At 40.5% G+C, this 16,502-nt stretch overlaps 1 protein-coding gene across 3 annotated transcripts in view; it reads left to right on the top strand.

The window, feature by feature from the left end:
• Positions 1–16,502, top strand: part of PPP2R5E (protein phosphatase 2 regulatory subunit B'epsilon) — a 196,575-nt gene that overhangs the window by 132,796 nt on the left and 47,277 nt on the right. For all 3 annotated transcript variants that reach the window (XM_053601811.1, XM_053601812.1, XM_053601810.1), the window contains exon 4: positions 13,335–13,436. In XM_053601811.1, coding sequence (XP_053457786.1) covers positions 13,335–13,436 — 102 coding nt within the window. The remainder of the gene's footprint in view (positions 1–13,334; positions 13,437–16,502) is intronic.

The raw sequence follows: 16,502 nt of genomic DNA, 5'->3' as shown, positions 1-16,502 counted from the left end.
CCCCGATCTCTTTTCTTTTTCTCTTTTTCTGTCTTTGGGGTGTCTCTTGTCTTCTGATGAACATCCCACAGGTCAAGGGGAGTGGAACAAAAGATAAAATTCTTTCTTTCACTTAGTTTCTCCTTTCTGTCCCCTTATAATGAAATGCTTATATAGTCCTCAGAACCCTATCTGTATTTTCATTTTATCTCTATTCTAATTCTGTTGATTCTCTTCTCCTTTCCCCTTCCCGTCCTCCCCTCCCTCCCTTCCTCTCCCCCTCCCTCCTTTCCTTCCTTTTTTTTTAGTGACAAAATTCTTTTTTTTTTTTTTTTTTTTTTTTTTGAGACAGAGTCTCACTATGTCATCCTCAGTAGAGTGCTGTGACATCACAGCTCTCAGCATACTCAAACTCTTGGCCTTAAGCTATTCTCTTACCTCATCCTCCCAAGTAGCTGGAACTACAGGCACCTGCCACGACATTCAGCTATTTTTTCGTTGGAGTTGTCATTGTTGCATAGGCAGCCTGGGTGTATGTGGCCAGCGCCCTACCCACTGAGCTACGGGCGCTGCCTAGTGACAAAATTCTTAAGTCTCCAGATTCTCTATTCTTGATGTCTCTTGGACAATTCCCTTCTTCCTTGAGAATGCTCTGATCTTTTAGAAACCTAGTGGGGTGGAAACCTGTGGCCTTGTAGGTCCTGAAGTGAGGCCTTTTGACTGAATCCCGATTTTATACAACTAATCCTTTTATATTAAAAAGGGGGTGCAGCAGAGAAAGAAGAAGCTCTTCTTTCTTCCTTTGGTGCTTAAAAAAGAACAATCTAGAAATCAGAAGGCCATGGGTCTCCCACCCCTGCAGATACCTTATATAAATTCATCAGAACAGTTACCAACTAAAAGCTCTTATTACTACCAACAGCCGTTGCAGTAGTAACAATGAGAACATTTGTTTTTTTTGACTGTGTAAATCTGTACGGTGAGTATTTTCAGTAGAGGGAAAAAGAAATACATAATGAAAGAAGCAGAAGTAATAAAGTGTCTTCCTGGTGTGTTAGGAAAATAGTACATGCCCAAGATTTCTATTGCTTTAATATTTATCTTTGGAATATTGGCTGTATATTTAAAACTTCTAACTGGAGCAGTTTAAGTTCTTTTTTTCTTTTTTTGCAGCTTTTGGCCGGGGCAGGATTTGAACCCGCCATCTCTGGCATATGGGGTCGGCACCCTACTCCTTTGAGCCACAGGCGCCGCCCCAGTCTAAGTTTTTAAACATTTTTGTTATTCCTTTTCTTAAGTTGCCTATTAGGCTTTTTACCATTTTAAGATGTTCCTTCTGCCTCATTTCAGAAATTGGGTTTACTAGAAGAGTTACTAGAAAGGCTTCTAATACAGATTTAAAGTATGGCAGTGAATGGGTAACAATAATTTGGTTGTAATCACTCTTGAAATCTCCTTTCAAATTTTCCTCTTCTAGATTTCCAGGTGTTGTAAAACAAGCTCATAACTGTCACAAGTACATGCTTCTTCGTCACATGTAAACAGTGCCCTGTGTTTGGTTCAGTGAATGTTTCCTCGAAGGAAAGCTTTGTACACAAAGGAGGTTGGATGATCAAGATGTGGACAACCTTGCCATAGCGGCTTGGTCACACCTACACATTATGGAGTCTCAGACGATCTTCATTGTGCTGCTGAGACCCACGGTCATGCCAAACAAGGCTGTTGTGGGGATTGTTTGAGCTCAAGGAGTCATATGTTTGGAATAATAACTTCTGAAAATTCTTGCCTGAAAATTATAATTGTATTGATAAGATTATATAACAATGACAGTTATATGTTTAATATGTTAGAGAATAAAGTTAAAACTACTGTGGATGGCCCATAATCTAGGAAGTTATCAAACTGATTTAAATTTAAATACAGTAGAAGCCCTGTAAGGAACTGCAACAAACTGGTCCACACACAGAGGTGGTCAACATGAGGCCCCCTGTGTGGATATGTACGTGTGGTGCACGTCTGGCCTATGACAGTGAGGTCAGTTTAAGGAGGTGGTAAGTGTAGGGAGGTGATGAGCTATGGAGGTTCTGGTGTACATGCTCCTTAGAATTAGGTGCTGAGGGCATGTGTTTATGCTAGAATAAGGGATTTTTATTTTTTTTTTTGTAGAGACAGAGTCTCACTTTATCGCCCTTGGTAGAGTGCCATGGCATCACGCAGCTCACAGCAACCTCCAGCTCCTGGGTTTAAGCGATTCTCTTGCCTCAGCCTCCAAGTAAGTAGCTGGGACTACAGGAGCCCACCACAATGCCCAGCTATTTTTTTGTTGCAGTTTGGCTAGGGCCGGGTTTGAACCCGCCACCCTCGGTATATGGGGCCGGTGCCCTACCCACTGAGCCACAGACACCACCCAGGATAAGGGATTTTAATGGTTTCACAAGTTCAGATAACTTAAATAGCTATGTTCACTCACATAGAAAAATTCACTTTATACCTGGTCTGAAGTGGAAACTATAGTAGATTTATTGTGGTAATTAAAACACATAGTTTGGCTTTAGAAACAAATTATTGAATGAACAAGTTGACAGTGAAATTAAATTAAGTGTTAATGAAAGCTTAAAAATTTTGCCATTTGCCTCAGTGCCCGTAGATCAGTGGGTAGGGTGCCGGCCACATACACAGGGCTGGCAGGTTTGAACCTGGCCAGGGCCTAATAAACAACATTGACAACTATAACAAAAAAATAGCTGGGCGTTGTGGCGGGCACCTGTAGACCCAGCTACTTGGGAGGCTGAGGCAGGAGAACCACTTAAGCCCAAGACTTTGAGGTTGCTGTGAGCCACGACACTCTACTGAGGTTGACATAGTAAGACTCTGTCTCAAAAAATATATATATTATTTTTCTTCTTTTTGCCATTTGTTTCCTGATCAAAGCATCCATCAGCTTAAAAGATATTTATCTGTTCCAATTTTCAGGCCCTTGAGCATAATTACAAATGCTTTGGTATCATTCTTTCTGTTCTTATTTATCACTGCTTATTTATCTGTATTTAATTCAAAGGGACTGAGGGTCAGTTTTGAAAGGTTACCATTGGGACCATTAATAATTTTTAAATTTAGGCTCCGCACCTGTGGCTCAAGTGCGTAAGGCGCCAACCACATACACCTGAGCTGGGGAGTTCAAATCCAGCCCAGGCCTACCAAACAACAATGATGGCTACAACCCAAATATAGCCAGGCATTGTGCAGGTGCCTGTAGTCCCAGCTACTTGGGATATGGAGGCAGGAGAATGGCTTGAGCCCAGGAGTTGGAGGTTGCTGTGAGCTGTGATGCCACAGCACTCTACCCGGACGACAGCTTGAAGCTCTGCCTGAAAAAAAAAATTTTTTTTTAATTTAGTGTTAACAAAAGTAATGAGATACACATTTTTTTATTAATTATTTTTATGTTAGCACATTTTGTTAGAATATTGGTTTTTATTCCTGGAGTTGAATATTTCATATACATTCTACTGTGTCTGGGAATACCATTATGTGTTCAAGTGTCTGAGAGATTTAAAGTAGATCTTGCTTATGTTCTATTTTTTATTTCAGGTATAATTATTTTTTTTAAAGTGGCAGTCATCGTTGATGTTGATGAAGACCTAGTTTTACCACATGTACTTGGATTCCTCTTTTGTAACAGCATGTTATGGGAATGATACCTGGTGACCTAGTGTCAACTCTGCATTTGTGGGGTCCTCGCTCTGGTTGTAAATGCTTGATTAACTTATTTTGGTTTCTTTTTAAAACATGATGAGTGAACTGGATGAGAAAACTCAGGGATATCATTGAAATTGTTACTTGTATTAGGTCTTAATGTAAATAGTGCTTGAGAAATAATGGTACCTTTTGATTTATTTGAATGTTCTTTTTAAAACATCATACAAATGATGAAAGAACTCCTATGGTCCTTTTTTGTTAGAAAATGTATCTTTTAATTTTTTTTTTTTTTTTGCAGTTTTTGGCCGGGGCTGGGTTTGAACCCGCAACCTCCAGCATATGGGGCCGGCGCCCCACTCCTTTGAGCCACAGGTGCCGCCTGAAAATGTATCTTTTAGATGTAATCTCAAAAATTCATTTTAAAACTCTGATGCCATTATTTTGTTTTTTTGTTTGTTTAGCCAGGCGTCCTCAAACTGCGGCCCACAGGCCACATGAAGCGGTGTGAATTGTATTTGTTCCCGTTTTGTTTTTTACTTCAAAATAAGATATGTGCAGTGTGCATAGGAATTTGTTCATAGTTTTGTGTTTTTTTAAACTATAGTCCAGCCCTCCAACGGTCTGAGGGACAGTGAATTGGCCCCCTGTTTAAAAAGTTTGAGGACACCTGGTTTAGACAGAGTCTCACTTTGCTGCCCTTGGTAGAGTGCCATGGTGTCATAGCTTACAGCAACCTTAAACTTTTGGACTCAAGTGATTCTCTTGCCTCAACCTCCTGAGTAGCTGGGACTGCAGGCACCCAACTGTAGTAATTTAAATTATAAATAATGCCTGGCTATTTTTAGAGATGGGGTCTTGCTGTTGCTCAGGCTGTTCTCAAACTCCTGAACTCAGGTGATCACCTGCCTCAGCCTCCCAGAGTACTAGGATTACAGGTGTGAGCCACCACACCCATCCTAATGCCATTATTTTTGTACTTAGAATTGATAAGCTTGTAGTATTGCCTAATTATATGAAAGTGTATAGCATCACAGGCAAAAAGGGGAAAATATGCTTGAGGTGAACTAGTTGATCTACTTTTCTCGAAGAGAGATGATACTTTACTATCTAGAAGGTATATTCTAAAGCATAGGAAAGATGAATTAAGTCAGTGTGTTAAACTGTAGTTCAAGTGGTCCTGGTCCCCTGCTCACACTACATGCCTCAACACATACATAACTAAAGGAAATTCAAAGTATTTATTAATTTTTTATAAAAATTATAAAAATCACTGTATTGTTGTCCTTTTTTTTTTTTTCTGTCTTAATCTTAATCCACGTATTTAGTGAGGAACTACTAGGTTCTGGCCACTCTGTTCTTTCTTAACGTGCTCATCATTTCCTTAACAACAAAGAAATGTCTGTGGAAACTGTGGCGTAAATTCATGGTTTCTATGGAGATAAAGGGGTAGGGAATGCTGAATTATTTTTTCTGTAGTAATTTAAATGTTTAAAAATGTAACAGATGTATTTTGCTATTGCAAGTCAGAAAGTAATAACTTGTTTAATCTAAACACTTCTTCCTTTTTTGCTTATTGGGCCATGAACTTGGAAACTTTGTAGTCTGCTCTGTCACATTAGGCCAAGAATATGAAATTTATTTTTTTTGTGCCATAGTTAAACTTAGTCAGTAGTTAATTAAAGTACTGAAAAATAACACAGCAGCCAGCCCCTCAGAGTAAACAGCCAGGAAGTTCTAGATCAGTATTTTTCAACTTTTTTTTTATCTCAGAGCATACTTGAACCTATAGTTAAATTTCCATGGCACACTTAAATTATGTTGAACAAGAAAAAGAGTGAAAATGGCTCGTCGCCTGTAGCTCAGTGATTAGGGTGCCCGCCACATACACCGGGGCTGGTGGTTTTGAATCTGGCCCAGGCCTGCTAAACAATGACAACTACAACAAAAAAATAGCTGGGCATTGTGGCGGGCGCCTATAGTCCCAGCTACTCTGGAGGCTGAGGCAAGAGAATCGCTTAAGCCTGGGAGTTTGAGGTTGCTGTGACAGCACGGCACTCTACTGAGGGGGACAGAGTGAGACTCTGTCTCAAAAAAAAAAAAAAAGAAAGAAAAGGAAAAGAGTGAAAAAAGAATGTATTTATTGTGCTTTGAACTTCTTTTGAAAAACAATTTTCATATTACTCCTAAGATCCTTTCATGGCACACTGGTTGAAAATCATTGTTTGAGACTCTTTAGTGGAGGGTCTTAATTATTATTAGTATTGTTTTGGGGTTGTCAGAGTTAGCAAATAAAATACAGGCACCTAGTTCTAGTTACATTTGAATTTTAGATAATGAATACTTTTTTAGTATAACATTGTCCCAGAGACTTTGTGGGACAGGATTATACCCAAGAAATTATTTGTCATTTCTTTACATCACCAGTCCATTCACATTTAACTTGTGTCTGGTCTGGTCTTTTATTTGACCACCATAGTTATTTCTATTTTTAAAAAAATTTTTAATATTTTTACTTTTTTTGGAGACAGAGTCTTGCTCTGTCGCTCTGGCTAGAGTACAGTGGTGTTATCATAGCTCACTACAACCTCAAACTCTTGGGCACCAGGGATCCTCCTGTCTTAGCCTCCCAAGTAGCTGGCACTCTGGGTACATGCCAACACGCCTAGCTAATAACTCTTGCTCAGGCTGGTCTCAAACTCCTGACCTCAAGCAATCCTCCTGCCTTGGACTTTTAGAGTACTAGAATTATAGGTGTGAGCCACCCCACATAGCAGTTTTTATTTATTTTATATTAGATGCCAAGCGGTTCAGGGATGATTAAGGAGTTTTTGAGGGTCTCAAAATCTAACTGGGAGAGGCAAGAAGGAAGAGATGTGGAGAAGAGAACACCAGAGAGGGGAAAACATCACGGGAATCTATGTGTTTGGTGCTGGGGGTCCGAGCCACAGTGGGGGTGAGGAGATTGTTACAGTGCCTTATCAATGCCGAGGAAGGTCATCAGCTTGTTTAGACCCACACGCCATCCGGGTCGGCAAACCGCGCCTGCAAGTGCCTTTGAGTGGGTGATGGGAAGGGAGAGAGGAGGAAACTAGAGAGTAATAAAAATGATAAAAAGAAATGAGAATGGGAGAAATTAGAGGAAAATGAGAGAAAGAGTCGAGTCCATCCTTTTTCTTCGGTTGTGGTGTCTCAGAGAAGGAGCCCTGAGAACCCTCGGTGCCTGGCGTGGCGATTCCTTACCTTGAGAAACTAGCAGACTCTGCACCTCAGGCTCCTCACTGGTTAGATGAGGGGCTGGCTGAGACAGTCTCGGACGTGATCTGATTATCAGGCCGTCCACACAACAGAGGCCTAACCCCCGGCTTTCTGTCTTTGAAGAGGCATTATCCAGGTTTTGATACCCTTCCTCCCATTCCCTCAGTCTTGCTCTGTCCTTCCAGCCACTTTCTGGAGGTTACAACTGTGACTTCAAGCCCTTTGTTTGACCCCAACATTCAGTATCTTTGCAATGAAAATGGTTCAGACTGCCTGGAAGATATTTGTTTCTTAATTTTTTTTTTCTTTGCACTGACACCAGTGTAGTTTAAAATAAACAGTTGATAAATAAATCCTTCTAATATATTTTAAAATTTCCTTTTGTTCATTTCTGATAATTCATTTCAGATTGAATAAAATGAAGGCTTAGAGCTAAAGCCTTGTATTTTAATATATAAGAGAGGCAGTTTGTGAGATTGGAAATATTCAAATGTGTTTTGATCTGTCCCTTCTATGCTTCACTAAACTACCACGTGGTGGGGAATTAGGGCAGGGGTTACTTGTGGCCATTACCTGTTTAATACTCCATTTAAGCCTAGGCTATAAACTCAAAAGTGACTGCCAGTGATGATGGAAGATTTAATAGAAATAAATTTACTATTTAAAGTAGTGTTTTTTAACCATTTTTAGATTTGGAAAGTGTTTTGAAAATCTGATGAAGGCAACCAGCCCTCTTATCTGTTGAAGATAATTCAGGGGATTTTAGAGATGTCCTCCTTTCACTGATGGATGACCAGATTTTAAATTCATGATTTTGGACCTCAACTGTATAGTTAAACTGGTCTGTTCATTCAGTTCTTAAATCATTCATTCATGAACTAAGCTTAGGTATTGTGGGAGGCTCTGATTTTTAACTCTCTCCAAACAGCAATAATAGTATTAATATAAACAGATTCAAGAGACCATTTTCATCTTGAAATGAGAAGCGTTATCTCACATACTGTGTGTCTCTAGCACGTGCTTTCTAAAGATGTAAGACTTACTTGGTGTGTCCTAAGAGAAACACGTAGCAACAGCGACCTCCCTGGCTTGTTGTCCCTGGCCTTCTTGCTTCCTTTTAGTACATTATTTATAGTTATAATCACATAGTATTCTCTCGCCTCCCCATCTAAATCTTTATTTATAGACTTTTTGTGCTTCCATATGACTGTTATCTTTTTTTTTTTTCCTTTTTTTTTGGGTCAAATATTAGTGTAATGTTAATTTACAAGAAAGTAAACCAAACCTCTGCAGCAGCTCATTACCAACTGGTAAAACATAGGGGTCAGTGTTCTAGAGCTTTAAAAGGTAAGTATCAATACAATTGAGGAACCCTCCTCTATAGATAAAATGGGATGCTGTATCCATATTGCCAGTGACATTCTCCCCAGGAAATGCAAGCAGCCACATCCACCCTCCTTCAGACTATAGAGCCATTACATTGTCACTGAAGACTCGGACCCAGCCATCCTTTTGCGTGTGATAAGAGGTCAACCAAACCTCCTGCGCAGGCATCTCTGTTGGTTTGGTAGATGGCTCAATGGGTCAGATCATAGGAGTAACCTTGATCCATGACCCCATAAGCATATACAAAGCCAGAACTCAGAGAGAAGGTGTCTCCCTGAGGTCCAGTTCCCTTCACTACCCACATAGTAGAGGCCGGCAACAGCTCCATGTCTTTGTAAAGATGCGCCCTGTTGGCCAACAGCTTGGAGGCAGCTGAGACCGAGATGCCTCCCTTATTTCAAAGCTTGTAGATTTGATGCTGCTGAGCCAGTAACTACTCCCGGAATCTGCAGGCTGCTGCATCCCAGGCATGGTGCCCAGCAGGTACCTTCTTCACCACCCGGGAGGCTATGTAAGTACCCAGTGTAGTCCTGGAGTTGGCTACAACTATGACTGTGACAGAACTTGAAGGCCAGAGTGGTGTTTCCATGAAGCATTTCAATTCCTGTTCCTCTGGGATACCCCAGCTGGGCATGACCAGGCTCAGCCTATCAGCCTGGACTCCTTGAGCCCAGATCCAACAGTCTGCACCACCCCCAGGTCTGAAAAACTCACGCCAGTAGCAGCCTCTCTAGCGTGCTTACCACACCACGTCTACTGAGGGCAAAAGGAACTGACTGCTATCTCTAATGCTGCGCCACACTCCACTGAGTTGATCTTCCTCTCTAACGCTGGCCATAGATGCTGTGTCCTATTTTATACTTTTTGGAGAACGTTGAAAGTAACAATTTTAAGTTGCTTTTTCAGTCTTGTCTTGGATTAGTTTTTTCTGAGGGTAGATTCTCAAGGATGGAAGTAATGGTTTATTCGTTAATGTTTTTATTAAGTAGCTACTATATATCAGGCTGGGTCAAAGGCTTGGCTATTTCCGTGACACTTGATATGGTTTGCCATTCTTTCCCTGTGTATGGGAGAAATACTTAACCAGTCAAGTCAGCTCTGAATTATCTAACCCAATAGACATGTGTTTGGTGAATGTTTAGAAGTAAACAAAAAGCATGTCAGAAAGGTAAATTTGAAGAAATGTCAGTATATAGCTAAATGAGATGTGGGTGTTTTTAGAATGATCTGCTGTTTGGTTTATTGACCCAACTTGGCCTTCTTTTGATATGGTAACTGAGTCATGAAACTGATAAGATCAGAGGAGTAGAAACATACACAAAGTTAAACATCCTGATAAATAACCTAGATTTATTTAAATCACCCAGAAAACTTTAAATTGAGTATTGACTGGGCCAGGTGCAGTGGCTCATGTCTGTAATCCTAACGCTCTGAGAGGCCGAGGCCGGTGGATAGCTTGAGCTTACAGGTTCGAGACCAGCTTGAGTAAAAAGTGAGACCCCGTCTCTACTAAAAATAGAAAAACTGAGGGAAGAGTATCGCTTGAGCCCAACAGTTGGAGGTTGCTGTAAACTATGATGCCACGACACTCTACCCAGGGCAACAGCTTGAGATTCTGTCTCAAAAAACAAACAAACGAACAAACAAAAACAGCAACTGAATTTTGATTAAAGCAAAACCATAGTACACAGCTTTATTAATATAGCCAAACTTCTATTTTTGAATATTTTTTGAACACAGTATGTTCTAGGAAAACAAATGTGTTGCCTATTCTTGATTATTTCTTGATTAGTGGGGAGAGACAAATATACAAACAGATAGTTGTGCAGCATGTGGCAGACACTGGAAGAGAGTTTGTATGTCAGAAAATAGAAAGGAGCAAAAGTTTCTGTTTACCCAGATTTTTTACTATAGGGAGGCCTTTCTTTTCCTTTCATGGTTTACTTTTATGTCTTTGGAGAGGAAAAACAACACTTGTTAAAGAGTATGGTAAATATAAGTAACTTAGTTGGGATGAAAGTTCAACGAGTTTTTGACATACATGTATAATTTAATGAAGATTCAAAGTTGCATAATTAAAGGACCTTTGACTTAATGGATTGCGGTATGGCTGGCTGGTTGAAGAAAAGTCATGGTTGATGGTTATCTGAAAAGTAGCTAGTTTCTTCATCAATATAATTTCTAATTATCTTTGGAAGAGAAAATAGAATTGTGCATGCTGTCATTAGCCATAGCAAAAACATATTCTAGGATCTTTTTTTTCTGTCATCTAAATTAAAGAGCAAAAGGGTTGGTTTACCTGCTCTTCTAGAACACTGTGGAGATCTCTGTGTCCTTGGTGGTAAATTGGGATATTAACAGCACACACTTGAGGCCGCCCAGTCCACTACTGTGCTGTGTTAGATGCAGATACTGTACTGTGCTCATCTTTGTCAACCTCTGAGCAGCTTTTGTTACTCTTGACCCTTCTTTCATCTTAAAGACTCTTCTCATTTAGCTCCTGAGACTGCAAACTCTAATTCTTTTCTTCTACCTCCTGCTCCTTTTCATTTTCTCTTCTTGGCTCTTCTACTTAATTACTAAATGTTGGGTGCCAAGAACCTCTAATCTTTCTGTTTATTCCTTTCCAAGGTGATCCATTAGTCCCATGGTTTTCAGTATCATCTATATCCTGATGAATCTCCAGATATGACCTGTGCAACTCAGAAGTCCAGAGTCCAGTCAGATTACTTCTTAGCTGTTACTCCTTTAATCCATCTCTAAGTCGGTCTCTGCATCTGTCCACCAAAACAGCAAACAGAGGTTCCCGTCCTCTGTAATCTCCATGTTCAGTAAATGGCCTCGGATCTGTGACTCGTCCATGATGTTTCTGTCTTTTCCAAGCCAGCAAGCGGCAAGTGCCGTCTCCAGAACGCATGTGTTTTGAATCCATCTATTTCTGTCTTCCCTACCACCATTGTAGTCCAAACCATCCCTTGCCACACGGCCTTCTAATTTGTCCCTTTCCTGTCTATTCTGTATAGATCTCAAATCACGTGACTTCCCTGTGTAAGATCCACTAATGACTTCCCATTGCACTTAAAATTGAGTCTTTTTCCTTACACATCTAAGCTCGGTTTCCATAGCCAGGGAAATGGGGATAACTATAGCTTTAACTAGAATACATCCCTGAGGACATGGATTTTTTTTTTTTTGAGACAGAGTCTCACTATGTCGCCCTGGATAGAGTGCTGTGGTGTCACAGCTCACAGCAACCTCTAACTCCTGGGCTTATGCAACTCTCTGGCCTTAGCCTCCCTAGTAGCTGGGACTACAGGCGCCTGGCTATTTTTTGGTTGCAGTTGTCATTTTTGTTTAGCAGGCCGGGGCTGGGCTCAAACCTACCCCCTTCGGTGCATGTGGCTGGTGCCCTACTCACTGAGTTACGGGCGCCAAGCCGAGGACATGGATTTTTACCTGCTTTGTTCACTACCGTTTTCTCATTGTTTAGAATAATGTGTACATAGAATAGACAATAAGTATTTGTTGGATGAATAAACAGATGTAGATTGTCTGGAGCCCCCAAAGCCTTTTTTCTTTCCTCTTTGAGAGAAACATATTATAGCTGGTATTTTCCACATTACATGAAAGTCCATCAAAGGCTTCTCGTGCCAGTGTCTCCTTCCTTTGCCTTTCTCTGCTTCTCTGCACACTCCTCCTGCCCTCCTTGTTTTATTCTTTAGACCTGAGGACATTAGGAGAAGTTAGGTTATTAGTAAGTAGGGCAGGAAACAAATCGAAAAGGCACCCTAATATCAACAACAATTTATTTATTTATTTATGTATGTATTTAGACAGTCTTACTTTTTTGTCCTCGGTAGAGTGCCATGGTGTCATAGCTCACAGCAACCTCAGACTCTTGGGCTCAAGCCATCTTCTTGGCTCAGCCTTCCAAGTACTGGGACTACAGGTACCCGCTGCAACACGCAGCTATTTTTTTTTTTTGTAGAGACAGAGTTTCACTTTATTGCCCTCGGTAGAGTGCCGTGGCATCACACAGCTCACAGCAACCTCCAACTCCTGGGCTTCGGTGATTCTCCTGCCTCAGCCTCCGAGTAGCTGGGACTACAGGCGCCCGCCACAACGCCCGGCTAACACCCAGCTATTTTTAGAGATGAGGTCTCACTCTGGCTCAGGCTGGTCTCGAACCTGTGAGCTCAGGCAATCCACCTGCCTCAGCCTCCCAAGTGCTAGGATTATAGGCATGAGCTACCATGCCCGGCCTAACAACATTTTAAAAATAAGCATTTTATTATAGAAATCTTGTCATAAGTAGACAGAAATAGTAGATAATGTAATGAATCCTCATCTCTCTATCACATAGTTAGAAGAGTTACCAGTCATGGCTGTTGTGGCATGTAATATGATGCCTACGGTAACGGAATGCCTAGAGCCCTGGCCTATAGAGGTTTATATCACAAACATAATCTTACCCTGGGCATCGTGGCCTGCCATTTTGTAAATGAACTTATTGAGGACAGATCAGGAATATTTTTAAGGGTAATAGAAAGGTTCTAAAATATCTCTCCTGATTCATTTTTGTGAATATCTAAAATTTCACCATTAGTTCAACCATAAATTTGCAAATTGTGAATAAGCCTGAGAAGGGAAGGACATGAAGCCCCTTGCAGTTACTTTTATCTTAGTGGAAATTGGCTAATTATAAGCAGGCTTGACAGGTAAGCAAGCAAGAGCAGGCTTTGATGGAAGGTAGAGAATCATGAGGACTTAAGGTGGAAAGGGCCAAATAGAGACAAGACATGCAGCATTCAAGACAGCAGGAGGGGCTGCTTTGCTCCCTTCCCACCTGGCCTCCAGGTGATCCTGGTGGCAAAGCCTGGAGCGAGGGGCCCTTATTCCAGTTGAGGGTGCCCCTCATGCAGTTACCTGGGTTCCCATTAGCTGGCTCCTCAGGACCTTATGTAAAGCTGTCCAGAAGATGCTTCCAGCTAACTCTGCTGCTTGTTTATTTTTAGGTATCTTGCAATATATTCAGAACTCTCCCTCCTAGTGACAGCAACGAATTTGATCCAGAAGAAGATGAACCTACCCTTGAGGCGTCATGGCCACACTTACAGGTACTTTGAACTATCATTTGTTATAAAAGAAAGCTCCATTAACTCATTAGCTGATTCAGCATGGAAATTCCTTTGAAGGCCGTTATTCACCAAGATATCAAATTAGAGTACATCAATGGAAAATTGGAGAGTGCTTTTTATGTTTTTACTCTTGATAATCAGGATGCCAAAAGAATAAAATAATAGGTGTCAATGTAATGCTTTAGTGTGGGTCCCCCATGTTGCAGGGACAGGCATAGTTCTTACTCTTTTGATAGAGCTTCTCGAAGATCCTGCCCACTGAAGTCTCAAACAAGAACAGCTCTGTTTCCACATTATTATTAGTTGGATGTGATTAGGTCACAGAGTACATATCTCACTTTTAGCAGTCGGTACCCTGGGGACTTTGTATGCCTGTCTTCATGATGACCACTAATATGTTCCTTTAAGGACAAAAACTGCGATAGCTATTTCTTTCAGTGTTGTAAGGGAGAGCAGCAGCTGGGAGAAAGCCTGGGTGAAGGCCAGTTGTGTTCTCTGGCCCTGAGAAGGCCATGCTTTGCCATCATACCTGTGTGCCAGGACAGAATGGGGCTTCTGCTTGTCCAGGACAGATTGGGGCATCTGCGTCTCCTTGTCCAGCACCAGGCCCACCTGTACTGTAGGTAGTTACTCAGACTTGTTGCTTTGCAGCTCCTTTCTAGTTGCCTTCTCTATGTTGACATTTCTCAAAAGAATAGAACGAGGAAAATTGTACATATTGAGCCCCAAAGCCATCTTTCCATTCATTGAGTCAGAATGTCTTCAGAGGCTGGTTGACCAAACACAAGGACGGAGGATTGGAAGACAAGGACTATGACCTTGTGGGCCGTCTTCACCCCTAGGCAGAAGCCACTGCATCTCTGCAGAAGTGTGTTCACTTTGAAGAGCAAAAAACCATGCAGCAGGGAGCTAGAAGGCCTAGAGATATCTAGGAGTTAATTTTTTCCCCCACTTTGGAATTTCTGGCATAAATCTGCAACTTTGCCTGTCCTGCTTTGGCAACTCAGGGTTTCTACAGATACATGTGTGTGCTGTTTCCCTGGTTATAAAGAGAGCCTTGGGGGGCTTTGTTTTCTTATCTCTTACTCAGGCACATCATACATGGGTATATATTCCTGCTGCCAGTGCCAAGATTGGGTAAATTAGATAAAACACTACAGGTGATTTACTATCTTAGATGTTTAATTTTTTTCTTAAGGTGCTAGACCTGTTATCTGCATTCTAAGAACTTTGTAAGACTATTTATGCTTTGCCCAGATTGTGACAAGTTCCAAAAAAGAGTTACTCTTTTGAATGGGCATGTCTTATTTGTAATTCTAGGTCATCAGATGACAGTTTAGTCTGGGAGAAACTTTTTAAAAAAAGAAAGATAATCTCCTCAGGAGATCCCCACATCCTATGGTGGAAGAGGCAAAGAGAGAGATGCCTTTAAACATTCAACTTACTTTCTTCTCTGTATCCCAAAGAAGACCACCTTGCCATTTGTAAGAATTTTTTCAATACCTTAAATCATGATCACCATAGACAACTTCCCTCTAAATTACAAGAAAGTTTAACTCAATATTTCAGTTAATCTTTCCTATACTTAATAACTCTATAAAATATAAGATCAAATTATTTTCTGAACCTATTAAACTAAATTGTGCCACCTGAAAAACTCTAGGACTGTTAGTACTGTAGGAAAATTAATCATTAGTTGATCTGAAACCTGAAAACCAAAGTGATGATGAGATCTGTGCTCTTTTGGCTATGAAGTCACAAATTTCATTACAAAACTGGCTCTTTCATCTGGGTTGATGTTCTCTTCAAGCCTGAGATCCTTCTGGTCCCTTCTTTAGCTCAGATCCCTAACTAGATCATTTTAAAATTCCCAAACCAACAGGCACGCTACTGCCTCCCGCCTATTGTTCTGTGTAAATCTTGTGTAAGCTCCTGACTTGTCTCAAGAATCCTGTTTCCTTTATATATTCTTCTTCTTTTTTCAATATAATAGTCACTTTTTATTATTATGAGTTTAAAATATATATATTTTTTCATAGCTGTGTACATGTAATCATGGGTCCTGTATATATTCTTAACTGCACAAATGAGTTACCTGTCCATTTGCACCATGGGGTGGTTTTAGCACTGTCAAGAGCATTCATGGAGTGTGTAAGAAATGGTTTTTGTTTATGTATTTTCTGAAATTAAGTCTGTCTTTTTAGTAAAATACGGTTTTGTGGGACTTCCATTTTACAATTAAGGAATTGTTGTTAATGCACTTGAGACTGAAAAACGGGAATTCTGAAATCTTTTTATTCAATTCCTTGGAGAATTCATCTGTGTGACCTTGAGAAGCAGTGTGTCCTCCTTGGCCCTTTAGAAATCGTTCTCTTTAGAAATTTAAGAGAAATTTTTCATTCTGAGGTAATAACGTTTCTCTTAAGCTCAGAGAACATTTATTTATACTTATTAATAAATGTCTGAAGTGTTTCCACCAAACTGTTTTAAGCCACATCTGCTTTCAAGGGACCAGAGATACAGGAGAGCTCTGCCACCCTGCGTGCCTGGGAGATGAGACTCTCCCCATTTTGTGGGAATTAAAAGAGGGATAAAACCCACTTTGAATAAGGCTAACATTCTGTTTGTAAAACTGAGAGTTGGAAGATGCATAAATTAATAAAAGAACAATTCTATGAGGTATTAGGACTCAAGCATTATTTTGACCAGAAGAACAACATATCAAACTCAGCAACACCCAGATCATTGGGAAAGAAATTTTTCTGACTTCAGAGTTTCAGAGAGAAAAACATAGTTTTATAAAGAAGTAAAACGCTAATGTGAATACCAAATTTAAGTTTTAAGTGGAGTCAGAAGTCACAAGGTCTGATATATAGGAAGCATGTAAGTCAGTGGTATCTGTGGACAGGTAAGGGAAGCCCTAGACGTGATTTTCAGTGGCCTGCAAGGTTAAAACTACTTTAATGCTGGGTAGTACTCCCTATGCTGTTTGCCCATGTCACCATATTGACACTTGTACTATTCATTGTAAAACCAGTGGTGCTT

Source organism: Nycticebus coucang, chromosome 9 (assembly GCF_027406575.1).
Source record: "Nycticebus coucang isolate mNycCou1 chromosome 9, mNycCou1.pri, whole genome shotgun sequence".
Classification (NCBI taxonomy): domain Eukaryota; kingdom Metazoa; phylum Chordata; class Mammalia; order Primates; family Lorisidae; genus Nycticebus; species Nycticebus coucang.
Note: the sequence above shows the minus strand (reverse complement) of the source record. Positions and strands in the feature narration are given on the sequence as shown.